At 35.3% G+C, this 18,423-nt stretch overlaps 5 protein-coding genes across 5 annotated transcripts; 4 read left to right on the top strand and 1 right to left on the bottom strand.

Annotated features, from left to right (window-relative positions):
• Positions 1–156: 156 nt before the first annotated feature.
• RO3G_14646 (uncharacterized protein) lies at positions 157–609 on the top strand (the record flags this gene model as incomplete). Its single annotated transcript, XM_067669230.1, has 1 exon — positions 157–609. The coding sequence occupies one exon, from the start codon at positions 157–159 to the stop codon at positions 607–609; it is 453 nt and encodes a 150-aa protein (XP_067525331.1).
• An 850-nt stretch (positions 610–1,459) lies between these two features.
• RO3G_14647 (uncharacterized protein) lies at positions 1,460–2,335 on the top strand (the record flags this gene model as incomplete). The annotated part of the gene is made up of 4 exons (XM_067669231.1): positions 1,460–1,856; positions 1,922–1,986; positions 2,043–2,153; positions 2,225–2,335. 4 exons carry the CDS (start codon positions 1,460–1,462, stop codon positions 2,333–2,335), a joined length of 684 nt encoding a protein of 227 aa, XP_067525332.1.
• A 746-nt stretch (positions 2,336–3,081) lies between these two features.
• Positions 3,082–4,994, bottom strand: RO3G_14648 (uncharacterized protein; the record flags this gene model as incomplete). Its single annotated transcript, XM_067669232.1, has 2 exons — positions 3,082–3,719; positions 3,776–4,994. 2 exons carry the CDS (start codon positions 4,992–4,994, stop codon positions 3,082–3,084), a joined length of 1,857 nt encoding a protein of 618 aa, XP_067525333.1.
• A 10,007-nt stretch (positions 4,995–15,001) lies between these two features.
• RO3G_14649 (uncharacterized protein) lies at positions 15,002–15,727 on the top strand (the record flags this gene model as incomplete). The annotated part of the gene is made up of 1 exon (XM_067669233.1): positions 15,002–15,727. One exon carries the CDS (start codon positions 15,002–15,004, stop codon positions 15,725–15,727), a length of 726 nt encoding a protein of 241 aa, XP_067525334.1.
• A 319-nt stretch (positions 15,728–16,046) lies between these two features.
• On the top strand, positions 16,047–18,220 carry RO3G_14650 (uncharacterized protein; the record flags this gene model as incomplete). The annotated part of the gene is made up of 8 exons (XM_067669234.1): positions 16,047–16,136; positions 16,185–16,409; positions 16,458–16,504; positions 16,572–16,680; positions 16,737–17,089; positions 17,144–17,277; positions 17,332–17,423; positions 17,486–18,220. The coding sequence occupies 8 exons, from the start codon at positions 16,047–16,049 to the stop codon at positions 18,218–18,220; spliced, it is 1,785 nt and encodes a 594-aa protein (XP_067525335.1).
• Positions 18,221–18,423: the final 203 nt, after the last annotated feature.

An 18,423-nucleotide genomic window follows, 5' to 3' on the forward strand; every position in this document is an offset into this window, starting at 1 on the left:
GTTTATTTCATGTATTTTCTGTTTAAATATAGAATCTGTAAGAAATGGTTCTTGCACATTGTATTTGTTATTCCGTGAAACAATGAGTATCACAAGCCAAAAAGAAAGAACCAGAAGAAGACAATCAGTGGAATCGAACCGATGGTTAGAAAGAGCATGGGTCACAAGTGCGACTCTGTATTTAGGACGTGCCAAATACAACATAACAAAGGTTTAGAATTTGGTGCAATTGAAACTAAAGGAAATTATGATGATTCTTCGGATCACTTAAAAGATGCTTTCTACAAATTACCAAGAGCCCTTAAGGATATGCTTGGTGACCTCATTGAAACCAAACCAGAATTGACAGGATTTCTGCAATCGGTTGGCTTTATTCACTCTGGCTTAGCTAATACCATGCTTCAAGTAGACAGACCCACGGAATATGTAAATCGTGTTACTAGGCACAAAACTATCAAAATTAGACACTCTATTGGAAACTTTGGGGCTACCATTTTACCGTCCATGTTGTCAGCTTGGATATGCGCAGAAATGGTGAATCAGGTTTTTTTTTTTAGCTTTTTACCTCGTCGTCTGAAGAAGCAGGGAAAAAAGACCTTTCCTGGATGAAGAACTATTTTGAAAAACCAAAAGCTTCACCTATGCCAATTACATCTCGATCAACAAAGGCGCCCTCAAGAAGACAAAAACAACCAACGAATCTACTATATTATAATAAAAATTTAGTATATTCAATACAAATTGTATTAATTGTAAAAGCAAATTTTGGATGATACAAGTACAAAAATTGAGTTATTACAAGAGTGAAATTTGAGCCAATAAAAAACGAATATTGGTCAAAGATCAAAATGAATTTAATTTGAGGAAAACGAACATTGGAGGTGGAGCCGCTGTACTGTCAAGCTTTTCTTTCTGGTTTGAATGTCCCAAATAGATGCAATAGATTGATATTCATTGAATGGTGTCATTTTATGTTTTCTATAATCGTGATTGGCTCATGGTGTGTTCTTTTTTGAGTTGATATATCGCTCGAATTTGTTTTTCTTCTCCTTTTATTCGATTGCTATTGAAACCATAGGATCACAGTCCTTTCTATAGCAATAAACTTGAAAGAAAAGGATATCCTTGTATGTCCTATTCCAATTGATGTAAAATGTAAACTTTTTTTTTTTCTTTCGTGTACTCTGTCTATTTACAAATATGTCTTTTGTGAACAAGAAATATTCATCATTTATCTCATCGCTTGTCTTTATTATGGAGGCATACAGGATAACCTTCTCTTGAAAGAATTGTGACCTAATAGTACGACTCTACTAAAAGATCTAATCAGGACAATAGTAATTTGTGCTTGCAACATTATTGTCCTACATTAAATTCACTTTCTCCTTATTACCAGAACAATTCTATCAGGAAGCATCTTTTCTCTCTCTCTCTCTCTCTTCATTTTCACTCTTTTCTCATGATATCAGAGGCAGCTCGATCGAGTAGTAGTCGACACAACAGTACTGTGTTATCGTCAGAGCAACAATTTCAAAATCTTCATCACCCATTTGGTCTAATGCAAGACGAGGCAGCATCCGAACGAGATCCACTCATCGTACCACCTCCTACTATATGGACAAAATTCAATGAGAAATACCGCTTTGGAAAACTGATACTGGTAGCAGCTGGCTGTACTGGGATTCTTGTTGTTATGCTGTCGGTATTGGGCGGGTTGGGGGTTTATAAAAATGTCCGTTATAGAAACGAAGCAGGCATTTCTTCTATTGGAAAAACAAAATATAAAGGTGATAGTTGGGGAAGTGCTACATCTGAAGGATTCACGATGGGTGGACAAGGGGATGGAACTTATTATGGTAATTCAGGATAAGAGAGACATGAGCACTACAGTATTAAAAACTCTCTTTTTATTCTTCGATAGATCCTGGTGTGGGATTAACCTCCTGTGGTGGTCAGTTTACAGCAAGTAATATGATCGTTGCTTTGGTAATAGAAATGCAAATGACACAGATAAAATACATTGTGCTCACATAGATTTGTAGAATAGCTATGATTATGGAAATTATGCTGATCCAAATCAAAGCCCGGTATGTGGAGCCTGTATCATTGTCACAGGCCCTCTTGGTACTGCAAAAGCAACTATACAAGACATGGTAAGAAAAGACTTGTATAAAACCCAATCATAAAAAAAAAACAAGCTAACATTTGATTTGAAAAAAATAAGTGCCCCAGTACTGGTTGTGGGAGGGGTTCTTTAGATCTGTCACCAGCAGTGTTTTCACAAGTGGGTGATCTTACTGAAGGTCGTATTGCTGTCAACTGGACTCACTGTTAAACAGCGCAAAGTGTATAATGTACCTTGCTAAATTATTTACTGATTTTTACATCTCGTAAAACTTTTTTTAATCTAATTAATGTAATATACAATACCAATATTATTATCCATCGCCCTTAAAAAAAAAGCATGGTGAATGCAAATTGTTCGAGTAAAAAAAAAAACTCATAAGGGACATCATACGCTAGATCTTAGGAGAACAACGTGTTGAAAAAGAGGAGAGATAGATTGTTTTCAACTATTTACAATTCTATAAAACAAAAAGGTTGCTCAATTTAAAGGGATTATTCAGGGATTCTTTTGAAGCCCAAATTGTATTAGATGAGGGTCATAAAGACGTGGGATAATTAAATGAGGGATCAATTGGACCCTGATCGACCCTTGCCTTGAGTGATCAGAGTAACTGTTTGAGATTACTTCTACTATGTCAGCACTTGAAGTGAAACAGAGAGATTGATTCATGTTGATCTGAATTGGGAAAAATGCGGGACATGAATCCGTGTAACATGAAAGAGCCAATCTAGACCTTTGTAAGTTTTAGACTTATTTTTTTAATAAAACAGACTCCTATCATGAAGGAATCCAATGAATGTTGAAAACTAAAAGTTGATTTGAAATAATTAAAAAATTGTAAAGTGTTTTATTACAAAAGTTTTTATTTGATCTAGTGATTGAGATAGGGGGGAATAAAAAGAATTAATATATACTATAAATACACAAGAGAACAAGAGGGTAGATAACATCTATTAAGCAGTGGTGGTTGTTTCAGTCGTTGTGATGGAAACATCAGCTGAAGCATTGCCTGTAATACGACCCTTCAACTCATCCCAAATCAATTGTCGTTCATGAGCAACACCAGCACCACCAAGGACTGCTGAATTTTCTTGTGCACGACGAAGCAAATAAGGAATGACTTCATCAATCATACCATAAGGCAAGTACTTGTAGATAGCATATCCATGACGAGCTAAAGTATACGAAATTTGATCTTGCATCGAAAACAACTGGCCAAACAAGACAACACCAGAATAAGGTGAGATTTGATTCTTTTCCATTTCATCCACTGTCAAGATAACAGAATCACGATTATGGCTGGCTACCATGAAAATGATGGGTGAATTATAAACAGAGAGCGGTTCGTTGGTTGTTTCTTGATGTTGGCGTAACTTGTTTAATAAATACTTGACACCTCCATTATAAGAGGCATGTGTGTCTTCTAATGTGTCATGAATAGGAGAAGCATAGCCCATGTCGAGGGCACGTTTGCGCTCGGACACCATATAAGCACCACGTACCAATTTAGCTGAAAATACAAAGTTCTCACGTTTGGATAACTCAACATCTAATTCCAATCTTTCTCGAGCTGATTTGGTATACATTTGATCTATTTTTTTTTAGCTTATCTGTGTGTATAAATGTATTTGTAAACTGTGATCTTACATGTGTTGTAAATAGTAGGTCCTTTTTGTTCATTTTTAGCACGACGGTTGTACTTGCGTTGAAGGTTTACAGCGACGTGATCGATAGCATCTTGAAAGTAAGATTGTTCTGCATCTACCATAATACCTACATCCAATTGATGTGCTAATGAGCACGCTTGATTGACACGATCAATCATACGATCATAGGCCTCAAGATCTTCACTCGTTAACAAGCTTTGTTTGGGATCCACCTGGTCCGTTTCCCACCACACATGACGGCCAGGACCCTGTAAATTAAATAATTTTCTAAATTCCAACAAATCCAAAGCTCCCTTCTCACATTCTAAATGATCAAGAATAGACTGGCGTTGGTTTTGCTGTTCTTGATCCTTTGCGGGAGGCAAGACGGTTTGAATCACTTGGGAGAGACCATGAGCGTTGATGTGACCATCCACTTGATGTTTAAAAAAGGACTGGTCAAGGGAAGCAATAGCCTGGTTTAAACGCAACAATAACTCGGGTGGAGAAAACGCAGTGACTTTGACGGCCACCATCGCATTCGAATTGCGTCCTCCAGCAGCAGTTTGAATACAAGACTTGATCATCTTCAAAATGACGTCGGCTTGCTGTTCATCATGATGGTATTTACCTTGTCCGTCATGAGCAGGCTCCTTATCTAAATGAAGGTCAGCTTCAACCGATAAATCTAGAATGCAGTTAATTCCAGACTGAGCCAACTTGTCCATGCTCGAGATACACTCCTCGGATGTTTCACCTCCACAAAAGTGACGGAAAAAAGTTTGTTTGATGAGCCAATAGACAGGGTCCTGTAGATGAAGTCTTTCGGCAGCAGAGATAAGATAAGGAGCAGCATCTACTAACCAAGGAAAAGAGCAGAGACGATAGATGAATAATGCCATGGCTAATTCTTGTGTTGATTTGGCTTGTACAGCAATACGATTGTCTTTATCTTGTAATTCGGCTATGGTTACGCTAGGATTTGAGTTCTTGATGGTAGAAGCAAGATCATTTTTCATCGCCTCTGCTTGAACAATACTTTGGGAATAAATGTAAAATGAAGAGGTCAAGGCAACACTTGCAGAAATGGTCTTGAATGGTACTCGGAAAGACTTTTGTGCTTGGGTCGAAAACGGTCTACCAACAAAAGATGTAGGTGGTGGTTTGGAGCACAATAATCGAGAATTTCTCAAAGTACTTTGGGTAAGCATGCGATACATTGTATATAGATGGATAGAGAGAGAAAAGAAAGAGGGAGAAAAAAAAAATAACCAATAGATAAAAAAAGAGACTTTAAATAACGAGATTGGATAAGAGTCAAGATGGACGAAATGGGTAATTCTTGTGCACCCCACATTATACAGGTGGACTAATTTTGGTAATTTTCTCACGAAAGAACCAATGATGGGCTGTACAACTTTTTGTAGTTACATTGATCAGAGTTTGACAGGGCAAATGTAGGGTTCTCTGTTTTTTTTATGTGGCCTTCTATTTAGCTATTTTGATTCTTTTTTTTCTTACAAAATAGATTTGAGTCAGTCATACATGCAACATACATACATGTCTTCTTTAGTGAACAAAAAAAGTCGGCATAGGCTTAAATTTGCCTATTTTGAAAGACTTTCTTTCTTCATGACCTATCAATTTTCATTTGCCGAACCTTTTACGTTTTGTTTGTCAAGTATGGGGTGATGACAATAAACATGTTGTGTAGCAATAAAAAAAGTCCGCACACTTTAATTTATGTTTTATTATTGGTCTGAAAGTACATTTCTTTACTGCTTTCAATAACTTCATCATAGCTAGGACAACACATTTTTTTTTCTATATTTTTTTGCTATATTCAAGTATGGGTTAATATACCGCAAAATATATAAAAAAAAGCCATTGCTCCGCTTATAGGAAAAAAAAAATAAAATAAAGAGGCGTGGTTAAATCAACTTTCTTTTTGTCTAAAAAAGAGACTGAGTGGGAGTTTATACATTTTTTTTAGCTATTCCCTTTTGATCTATACTATATCAACATGAGTAAGTTTCAAATTCTTCTAGAGTATCTTTATGATTTTATACAATGATTTTCAGCCAGCAGAGCCTAGGATATATTTGATGAATCGGAGTCAGGCCTTTAGATCCTGTACAGATAGAATGGATACACTGGTATCCTGACGCAGAAGGAAAAACGAAATGAGGAGAAGGACAATCAGCTTTTAAGATAATGGCTTTTAGACAATTCCTGGATTGTCGACGATCGATTTTTACAAGTAGCCCACCAAGTTCTGACACAATAATAGACTCATCTCCAAGGAAAAACCTAAGCCTAAAAATAAAAAGTAGACAAATCATGCGACTAGAAGAGGCCCATACCATACGTACACTCCAGCATAAAAACAAGAGATTTTGGGTTACGTCATGTTTCAAGGACTTGCAGCAGCAGCAGAAAGATACATTGAAACAGCTCAAAATGGTGTAAAAATACTTCACAAAGAACAAACATAAACAGCTACTGGACATCAAAAACCTATTTAGAGGCGGTAACAACAGAAAGCTTTTACCTGGACATGCAAATATTTTTACCAACTATGACGATGGTAGCTCAGACGCTGTTAGAGATGTACTTCTCAAAGCATTTCCTGAACTTGTGTCAATCAGTTTATCCAATCTTCATAGACAGCTTGATCGACATGCTACTGTTACTTTGAAAAAAATAGAAAAGATCAGTGAAATAATGCAAGCAAGGAGAAAGCCTTGGAGTGATAAGCTGATGAGAAGATCAGTTGGTTGTCACATTGTGTTCTTATTGACAAAGCAGTCTTCAATAGGCATCTTTGTCACATATTTTGGACGTTCAAAAGCTGTAATACCAGCAAAAGCAAAGGAGCCGGCGAACAGAGATATCCATTTCTACTCTTGGAGTAATTTATGAGGAGAGAGTTATTGTCTTCACGTTAGGTCGACCGCAAGTGATCTTAAAAAAGAAAGAAATATCATAAAGAAAGAGAAATAATGATGATTCCATTACAGCAGTAAATGTCGTTGCCAGAGTAGGAGCAATTTTAAGTCATTTTCTACAGTTTATCAATGAAGTTATGAACACTTTGGATGTTCACAGCATGAAAAGTAGAGTAAGAAATGAGACACTCTGAAATCATTATTTTATATATATTAAACTCTCTTTAGACTGTCATTTGGTAGTAAATAATGCTGCTATCCATAAGATCACCAAGTTGTTGAAGTAATAATGAATCGTGGATCAATTCCCATACACCTTCCCTCCACATTCGCTGTTTCTAAATTTTATTGACCTTTTGGTCCAAGATCAAAATTGATGCCAGAAGCGAACATTTTTTGCCCAGATCAATTTGCTTTAGTTTGATCAAGTGACTCAAGTTTCCCTCGCCTTTACTCATTCTTGATACGTTACGCAGGAATCCCACAAGTAAAACCTTTGAAAAGGAAAACGACATAGAAGATAGTCTGAAAAACAAAAATCAAAGAGAAGAAACAGCTGAGGTTAGTTTTATTCTAGGATGTTGTCTATAACCAGTTGGATGATAGATCGAGTGATTTATGAAATATTCCACTTTTTTATCTTTTTTTTTTTTTTTTTTTTTTTTTTTTTGGAGTTGAGAAAATCAAGTTCTCGTATGCTATATAAGCAGTTCAAAAAGGTATAATGGGTGTGGCGGCAAGGATCCATATTGGCCATTACGCAGTTGATGAGTCTAATGTCAGTGGGCGATGGATCTGGTGAGTAGCCAGTTTGTTGATTTTAGGCTTTGCAGTTACCCCCATGAATGCCCTAATACACGAGTTCTTCCTACCTAAGGTGAAGTGGTCCAATGGCAGCTAGTGTGGTAGCCTGGTTAGCCGGGTTAGGATGATACTGTAAGACATAGATGGAAGTCAAGGGTCCCTTACACACCTTAGGGCACAGATGAAAGTCTATGCTGTATACTAGCTGGTGTGGCTAGTTTAAATTTTTTTTTTTTGTTAGTTCGTTTGCTTATTCTTTATTTGTTATATCGTTTGGTGTGCCTCTCCCCCCCTTTTTTTTAATACAATAAAAAGAAGTCTTTTGAAACATATATTTTCCTTCAATTCCTTTTCATCTTATTTTATCTCACTCTAAACAGCTTGATGTACTTAATAAGGTCTAGTGGTCACTTGTTGCAAGCGAATTTATACTCAATTCATACTTTTTAACCTAAACACTCTTCAAACTTATAGTTGTACATCAAAAACTTGTTTTTTTTTCACTTAATTCTTTTTGACACTACTAACATTCAAAGCCATAAAATTTCACAGTATCATAGGGTAAAAGGAAAATCAGCGTAAGGCGATCATTCAAAAAATACAAAGTAGGGTAAAATAGAGTACGTGTTATTTAGGGTACCTAGATGAAGGCCTAATTGAACTGAGCATACTGGAAGTAGGTGTCATTGTTTTAAGAAAGATAGCTTTGTTCTAGAGGGTAATGAGTAGCCTTAAGAGAACTATATAATAATAATGGTAATGGTGAGGATGCTGGTGATAATGATGATGATAATAAATGTTCAAACGGCTTGTATAAATCAAAAAGCAAACTTGCTACAACTCCTAAAGGATCTAAAGCATTCCACAGTTGTGGATTTATTAATTTAGACTAGTTACATACATAAAAACCATTCTTTAAATCTTTAAGCAAATACTATTTAGTTTGTATTTGATATAAAAAAAAGTTTTATTATTGTATATTTCAAAAACAACAGAGGCTCTTTGTATTGCGTTTATAATATTCTTTTTTATTAAATAAAATTTTGGTTCAATTATCTTGGTAAAGATTAGCTTATGTTCTTTCAACCTATAAATAATAATAATTTTTCATTTGATTTTTGTTTGTAAAAAAATTGGTTTATAAAGTAAACCCCATCATTGCCAATAAAAAGCGGCTCAGAATTGACACTTTTGTTTTCCCCACATTTAAAAGTAGGTTAAGTTCAAGTCAATGATTACATCAATAAAAGAAAAGAAGCTTAACCTCCTGTTACTAAAGCGAGCATCATCACCAGTAAAACTGGCTCAGTGTTGATGATTTTTTCCTCCAGATTTATACTGTAGGTCGCGCATTTGTTCATCGCTCGCAATAATAAAAGGAAGCAAGACAAGTTTCCTCTTTATGAGTAAGTTGACCAATGTCAAGGTTTACTGTAAGAAGGGGAAGTATAAAGGAATAAAGTTTGGGGGAGAAGAGAGACACTTTTCTTGTTCTTTCCATGAATGATGATTCTACCTGCTACAAACAACAACACACCAAACCCCAAATAATAATAAAAAAAAAAAAATAGACTCACTCATAAAAAATGCTGCTCTCAGTCAATATCCACATCCAATCAGTGCTGAGTTATTCCAAGAAAATGCTGACTCCAGTTGCTGATCGTCAAATACGAAATCTTACAAACAAGCAGAGGACACCATCCATAGTCCAAACAAGAAAAGGTAGAGAGGGAGTAAGTTTAATAAGAAAAGTTTTTAGAAAAAAAGTACAAGGAGAAGAAAAGAAAAGAATGCAAAATGAGGGAGTACTTATACACACTTTTTGTGGTTCATCGTATGCTTTTCATATGAAATTAATCCCTAAAGAAGTAATCTTTCCCTCTTTTTTCCCCAATAAATATTAGATAAACAATCAAATCCAAAACGAATAAGAACCATCCAAAGTCTGTGTATGGGAAAAAAAGCTTTGATTGCTTGGGAACAGTCTTGTTATCTTGATAGGAAATCAAAGAACAGCCATCGATTAGGCTTAATGGATCAAGTTCCTCTCTCTCTTCCCCCCTTTTTTTTTGTACCTTCTTTTTCCCCGTCTCCCTTTTTTTTATTTATATTATTCAAGTTATTAAGATTAGCTATAAATCCTGTGTACGTCAAGCACACTTTCCTAATGACTGTAACAGACAGAGATTCGTAGTTCTCATTGAGTCACCCCATCTTTTTTTTTTCTTTTGTTTACTCATTAACAATTCTAAATCCAGTCTATCCATGAAAGGAACGGTAATCAAGGAATGACGCCCCACTCTTTTATTTGCTCATCTCTTTCACATGAAGTTGTCATGATTTCAAACACCTACAGTCAACAAATCAAACAGACTGTATTCCTTGCTATTATTCCCTTTTCCAGTTCAAAGCTATTTCTTATTTTATATAAGAAGCTTCATGTTTTTTTTATGTCATTTACTTTTAAAAAAGATAGTAAAAGTAAAAGGGAGAGAGAGGGAAAAGATATAAAGGATCAACCTCTGTGTGTAACCTGCTATGTGAAAAAAAAAATTAAGCTTTTTAGATGAAATAAACAAAGCGATCTGTTAGTATAGCCTTGAAACATACTTGATTAGTATTGACAACCCCATTCTATTAGTATTGGTGATCACGAAATATAGCAATAGGTTTTGTATAAAAAATAAAGTAGGCAAGCAAACGCTCTATAACTTGTTGTTTAGCAAGCTTTACACAAAAACGGGATTCTTGTGTCACCTTCTTAAGGCACAAGGGCTTTGATATCAACAAAAGACATGACGAGCTGATTGTTTGATAAAAGAAAATCAAGAAAGAAGGGAGAGTAAAAGGAAGAGAAAAATAGAGAGTGAAAGAGAGAATAAAGAGGTTTAAAAAATCCTATTTTATGCCAAAGTACTCATATCAATACCAATGCAAAAAAAAAGGGATTTGGATTACACAAAGTGATACTTTTCATGGGAATAAAGGGTCCCAAAAAGACTGAGTGTTCTATCTATAAACTTTTTTTCCCCCCGGCTTTGATGACCCAATTATTTAATACATTGTTCATCATAGCTAGCTAGTAATGTTGGCATCAATCCTCTTTTTGCTTATACAAACATAGCTATAGCATTATAAATTGAGTGTATGCTACTGTCTGCTTATTCTTATATTAAATAACATTATCCCCATTCTGATCAATGGGATGTGCTATCTATTTTATATTAAGTATGTATCATCCACAGTCAAATAATGGCTATCGATATCAATCGATCAGTTAGTGTCCTTTGTTTCTATTAAGGGTGGCTGTTGTACTTGTTTGGATGATCAATTATGTTTTTATAGACCAATAGTCCTATGCTATCTCGTCCATTAAAAAATTTAAAAAAAAAGGAATGATTCTAACTTGGCTCATAATAAACTAGTCAACGTCAATCTAAACAAAGATAACCTTCTCATCGATATGTATCATCATCCGCATTGAGGAAAATGATCATGCTTCAATGTTCCTTGTTCTTTCTTTTCCTTTCCTTTCCTTCTTTCTTTTTTCTTTTCATTTTGTTTCTTATAAACATCATTAGGCTTATCATTGCAAAGTTAATGTACGCTTGTATAGATTATATAAGATGGATTCTTTCTTCTTCTTCTTATTCTTTGTTCTTTTTGACTAATCATCATGTCTAGTAATCTTTGTCAAGTCAATAGCTTGGTGGGACAAAGAGAGACAGCTTACAAGATGATATAAGTATGAGTAACATCTATATCTGTGTACTGATGCTTACTACGTTATTTTCTTGATCAATACAATATGAAGGATTCAAGAGAATATTGTATGATAGCTTACTGCAATGGATAAGAAGAAGCTACAGACGTATTAGATGCTAAACGACATATAGATTATATGAATAGAGTGTAAAATCAGTACAAGATAAGCATGTTAATTTGGAGATACTATACCACTATTGAGCTTACATAAGGAAATATAGGTTCCATGATTTTAGGACCAGGTGTAGTCAACAAAGAAGGTGAAAAATAAAGACAAACTAGAACGGCAACGATCATTAAATAAAGGAATCTGTGGAAGCTAGTTATCCAATTGGAATATCCAAACTTTCAAAGGTAGAGTAAAACCAAGTCTACTGTCTATTATCGATTCTTTGATCCTCCCTTGTATGCTTTGCAAAATATTTCAAGTCAATAGACTGTATAAAATAGTTAGATTAGAAACATTAAGCAAGATAAAAGAATTTACATGCATATGATCTGGTACCATACATGGATTATTCATTGCAGGTCAAGCTAGACAAGATACTTATAAGAAAAAGGCTTTAAATTGATCTCTTGCTTCAAGTCATGATCATAGCAAGAACAACTCGCTAAAGTTGATCGGAAGCAACATGGAGCGATTATAGAATTAAACATCTGTATCAAAGTGTTAGTATATTTACACTAGTTTTTCATAACATAATGTAAATAAAAAGCTTACCTCACAAGAGTATCACCAGCAATAATATATATATATACTTGGGTCTTTTTTTCCCCTTTCTCTTCCTTCAAGAAAAACAAAAAGGGGGGGGGCAGTGGAATGGATGGTCCAACAATTACGAAGGAGTTCTGTTCACTGAAGACTATTCACTGTCTGCGTTGAAACGATCAGCAGAAGATCCCTCTATTCCGGAGGAGACACTCCTTTCCGTATCCAGACGCACATGGTCATGGCTGTATCGGATTCACATTTCAAGTGGCTGAGCTTACGTGAGCCAACAGATCATCAGTCCATTCTGGTAACCCACAGGAGATTTTTTTTTCTTTTTAGAAAATGAAGAGAAAAAAAAGAACCAAAGCATATCAAAGAGGGATAATTACAAAAAAGGAAAGAATGTCTGGGTGTACAAAGAAGGTCATAACAGAGACAGAAGCAGAGGCAGAGGCAGAAAGAAAAAAAGAGAAAGCCATAAGCATTTTTTGAGCTATTATGATAGATGTTAATAAAAAGAATTTAGATGCTATAAAGTAAGCTACCATTTGGAACTTGGATGAATACAAGATTAGAACACGGTCCTTGAATGTTTGAAGATGCTGTGAGCGATATACGTTTGTGGATATGATACAGAAAAGTTAAAGAAGAAAAAGAAAATCCAATAACGATGAATATAGACTTGAAGTATCAGCCAAATTAGGTAAATAATAGATTTTCATGTTCAATAGCTGACTGTAACCAATGCGATTAACTTAAAAAAGAAAGATGATGATAGAACAGGCTTGTAGGCTCCTTTTTCTTGCACAAACCAAAAGTAGAGAGACAACAGCCAGATGTAGAGCATAGTTTGTATATTAAGAGATATTCGAATGATGATGTTAATAAGCCATAACCTGAGAAAGTGAATATGATGTGAAAAAAAAAGGAAAATAAAAAAAAGAGGGAATTTCTTTAGAATGAGTATTTATAGAAAATTGGAGGCTTGAAGATGCATGCATTCCTGGTTAAACAAGTTTTTTCCCTTTTTGTCCATAAAGATACTTGTTTATAAGCATTCTTTTACTTTTATGATTTCAAGTCAAAGGAAATCTATTCACAATCATCCTTCTCAAGTCATAAATCATGAATCACTATATACTAAAGGTTTTGCTTTGTTTTGTTTGTTTTGAACGTTTCATTATGGATGACAGTGAGCCAATAGAACAAAGGGGCGCATACTTTATTTATTTCCTATTTCATGTAAACTCTCTTTTTCATATTGACCCTATTCTTATGTATAACCTCACAAATCCTAAAAAGAATGAGTTTTCTTTGATATATACATCTGTGTTTATATATGTTTATATATAGTTGAAACTTGATAGGAAGAAAGTTTTGCTTTTAAAAAAAAAAGGTTGAATAATATGCGCTCATTTGTAGCCTGTGTAGATGAATCAGGTTTTGACATCAACATGAGGCCTCCTGGAGGGTGGTCTGCTAAGGGTCCTCCAGCTATTACGACCACTTCCAGCACCAGAGCAGTTTCACATACAGTTTTAGGTGCAATTTCAGCCAAATTTGTTATGTCAACAAGAAGACTTGAATTCATAGCATCACCTAGCTTTATATATAAGCGTAATCTACATTTAAAAGCTTGCAATTAGAATAGTATTTAGCTTTTGAAAGAAGATACTAATAGATATCAACCTTTCTGTTACTTGTTTAAAGCAAGTGAAGGGCTCATCTGTCTACAATAGTATCTTGTCCTGTGACTGAAAGAAAAAAAAGGGAGGCTCTATTACCATTATGTACTTTGATATCGGTTGATTATGGCTCAAATCACAGCTTATATATCTAATTACTGTATAAAGAGCTTTTGGGTAGGTTGCTGATGTTACTACAAAGATGAGTAATATCTGTGTCATCTTTATCATTCATTTACAAAAAATTAAAAAAGGAAAACAAAGGAAAGGTGAAAAAGAAAGAAGATAAAGAGAAGCAAAGCTCATCATAGTCAAGCTGCAATGACTTTAGCGGCTAACAGTATAAAAGCATACATTTCCTTTTTTCAATCTCAGAACAAGATACTATTGTAGACAGATGAGCCCTTCACTTGCTTTAAACAAGTAACAGAAATTTTAATAGCTACTATATAGATACATATCGCTATATCTTTATTACATATGACCAGATGTACATGAACAAAAGTATTTGAAGAAAGTGGCCAAATCAAAAATAAAACTTTCTCTAAAGCTCGACCACTATTTTCAAAAAATCGTCCAATTGGCGGTGGAGCTACTGAACTCTACTATCAACTTTTATGCGGAAACGATGACGTTTGACGATGCTGTTTATACTACCCGGCTTGCGGCTCTACAAGAAGTGGAAACGAATGCTTACATACCTGCTTAGGTTTGGCTACCATACTGCTTCCAAAATATGTAATCAATAATGGATGAAGAGTCAGGTTTTTGATATGCATAATCATATGAGCGATGTATACAGCAAAACTTTTAAGGAAAATAAAAAAAAATAACTCTAGTGAGAAGAGAGATACAGATAAGAGCTCCAAACAAAGACCAGATGAGGGCCGGCGATTGAATAGGTACCACCACTGATCGGATAGACGCCGTCAAAGTCTAAAAAGGGACTAGATAGGAAACAATTAGATAATAGACATGCCAGATTTATTTGACCAAGTGCTTTTACTATGGCAGCAAAATAAGAAGCAGTGAATAAATGCAGACAATAAATCTATTTAATAAAGACTATGTGTTAAAGGAATGTATCAATCTGAGATATTAAGCTATAATTAACGAATACCTAACCAAAGAGATTTTAAGAACAGTGCTATTCACCAATAAGTCAGAACGAAGTGTGTTAAAGAATATAGAAGAAAATATAAAAAAGAGATATTTTGTAATTATTTTATTTTATTTATTTTACTTTATTTTATTTTATTTTATTTCTTTCTTTTTTTTTTGCTTAATTTTTTTATTATAAACATCAATTCAAAATGGATTTCCAAAATCGAGTTGGTAGCAAACATAGAGGTGGAGGAGTAGCCAGTTATTCGGAATCAAATGTGGATCGTCGTGAAAGACTTCGTAAACTAGCCATGGAAACCATTGACATTAGCAAAGATCCTTATTTTATGAAGAACCATTTGGGTTCTTACGAATGTAAACTTTGTCTAACACTTCACACCAGCGAAGGTTCCTACCTTGCTCACACTCAAGGAAAAAAGCATCAGACCAACTTGGCACGTCGTGCGGCCAAAGAAGCGAGGGAGAACAACATTATTCAACCGACCATTGGACCTGCCAAACCGGTCGTCATTCCTCGTAGAAATGTCATCAAGATCGGTCGACCAGGTTATAGAATCACCAAGGTGCGTGATCCCATCACCCGTCAGCTTGGATTTCTTTTCCAGATTCAATACCCAGAGATTGAGCAAGACATCAAACCTCGTCACCGTTTCATGGGTGCCTATGAACAGAAAGTAGAGCTACCAAATAATGCTTATCAGTATGTAGTGATAGCAGCAGAACCTTATGAGTCGATTGCATTCAAAATACAGAGTTCAAAGATAGACGAAACACCAGGTAGATTCTGGACGCACTGGGATCAGGATTCGAGACAATTTTCACTGCAATTCTTTTTCAAGAATGAAAGAAATGTCATGTTTGAAGGGATGGGCCCATCAGTACCTTTAACTGCACCACCTACTGCTTCATTCTAATCACCTTTTCATATTTTCAATAAAATTTAGTATAAAAAAGAAAATGAATTGCTGCGTAAAACTCTCTAGTTTGGTTTAAGAAGATAAAATAAAAAAGCAATGTGTTACTAAAATTTCACAAATTGTTCTGAATCTTACCACATCCAAATCGTAGCGACATTCTATATTTCATTGCCATTGGATTTAAGCTCTTGAAAGCTGACCTACATGCGCTCACATAAGGAGTACAACATTTAAAACTCCGTATTGATGCAATTGTTTAAAAAACGACAAACCAAAACGTGAATCTATTTACTCTTCCTATTTTTCAAATTTCAACATGTCAAAAAGGTCCACAAAAATAAAGGCTGAAGATTTGCAAGGCTCTTCTGATACAAGTAGTAGACAAAGACAATCGAAAAAAGATGAGGTAAATTTACCTTTTGTATACCTTGAACAAAAAATAAATGATTGATAGGCACTTCGAAAAAAACTAGAACAAGAGTTTTCAAAAAAGTCAAATAATTCATCAAGGACCTTGACAAGACGTATACCAGGCACTGTGTCTGCCTTGAGACCCAATCAGGCTGTTACTGTAAAAGAAAGTATGCCTGTGATAGAATCAGCACAATTTATGTCTGCCAAGCGCTGTGATTGCGTATTAGTAGTTAATGAAGAAGATCAGTTGTCAGGAATATTTACTGTAAGTTAGACGATGGATATTACACTGCTTTATAGTAATCTAAAGTAGGCCAAAGATATTGCGTATAGAGTTGTAGCAGAAGGTTTAGATGCAAGGTAAAGAGAAAAGCTATACAGAAGCTAAGGGGAGAGAGAACAAATGGATTAAACTACTTGTCTATAGAACAACAATAGTCAGCCAAATAATGACGAAGAATCCACTGTGTGTTACTTCGGATACTTCAGCAACCGAAGCATTGGATCTAATGGTTACAAGGGGATTTCGTCATTTGGTAAGCGATTTTGATTCTTTTGTGACAAGTGATGTCAATTTCTTTTTTTTTTTTAGCCAGTTTGTAATGAAGAGGGTGATATATTTGGCTTATTGGATATAACAAAATGCTTGTATGAAGCTCTTGAGAAAATGGAACGTGCATTTGGTTCTTCACGAAAATTATATGACGCATTAGAAGGTGTAGAGCGTGAATGGGCAGGAGAGAGTACGGGACAAATGAATGAGTACATGGAAAACTTGAGGGAAAGTATGTCTTGCCCTACATTAGAATCCGTTTTAGATGGAACTCCACCAGCACAAGTACGATACAAGACGAACGTCAAAGAGATTGCAGTCATGATGAAAGAATTACGTACAACTGCAGTTCTGGTAACAAAGAGTCATAAACTTCAGGGCATCTTTACTTCGTAAGTGAAATTGATTTACCTCTAAGCTTAAATTGATTTGATTCTTATGCTTAGGAAAGACATTGTGCTTCGTGTTATCGCTGCAGGCTTAAATCCTGAAAATTGTACAGTTGCCAGAGTAATGACACCAACGCCTGATACAGCCGCACCTGAAACAACTGTGCTGGATGCTCTTAAGCTTATGAATAGTAAGCATCTTGTTCATTAGAGAAAATGATTAACTTACATGTATCTATCATTAGATGGTCACTATTTAAATCTTCCAGTTATTGGTCATGGTACGATCATAGGAATGGTAGATGTATTAAAATTGACCTATGTCACACTTGAACAGGTAACAAAAAGATCACGCCACATTCAAAACAGGAAAATCATGTTAATTATTTCATTTGTTAGATGAACACAATCCAGGGCAACAGTGGAGAAGGTGGACCGATGTGGTCTCGCTTTTGGGATAGCTTTGGCGCAGCCACTGATCCTATGGAAAACGAGTCCTATCTATCAGAGAGCTCACACCAACATCTAGCACCGCCTCCGCATCTATCACCACAACCATCCACATCGTTCAAAAGCTACTCAGATATATTACCCAGTGAATCTGCAAGTATGGTCAACAACAACAGTAATGAACTTACTTCGTCACTTACAACAGCTGTACCGATAACAGAAGACACATTTGCATTCAAATTTACCCTGTCTGAGCAAAAAACACATCGTGTGGTATCTAAGCCGATATACAGCGAATTATTAGAGGCTGTTCGTCTCAAGTTACCACCTAGTGAAATAGAATCTCAAACAGAGTGGCTAACCCTATCTTATTTGGACGATGAACAGGATCAAGTACTGGTTACGAGTGATATGGATGTGATAGATGCCGTACAATTGGCAATTAAAACAGGACAAAGCAACGTAAAGTTATTTGTACAAGATAATAGAGTCAAGGAGCAACCCAAAGTAGTTCCAGAGGATGTGAGACAAGTCAAAAAAGTACCTTCTGCCGAAAATACGCGTAAAGAAAAGGCATCTAAACCCAAAAATACCAACTTGCTCTTGCCTGCTGCTATTGGAGTCTTGGGAGCGGTTATTATTGGTGCTTTTGTTTTCTCAAGGGCTCAAAAGAACTCGCGATAGGGCGTTGTTTATAAAATAAAGATAAAGTGTTTTTGTACATTCAATGCTTTCCAGAAACGTAAAGTTGAATTCAATAATGTAATTATTTATTACAGTCGCAGATCATATCTGTAAAAGACTGTCCATATATTCGTGAAATGCGATATGTGATTTTATAATGTTTGTTAATTTTTCATCATCAATCTTATCAATACAGGGTAACT

Source organism: Rhizopus delemar, genomic scaffold, assembly GCF_000149305.1.
Source record: "Rhizopus delemar RA 99-880 supercont3.14 genomic scaffold, whole genome shotgun sequence".
Taxonomy (NCBI): domain Eukaryota; kingdom Fungi; phylum Mucoromycota; class Mucoromycetes; order Mucorales; family Rhizopodaceae; genus Rhizopus; species Rhizopus delemar.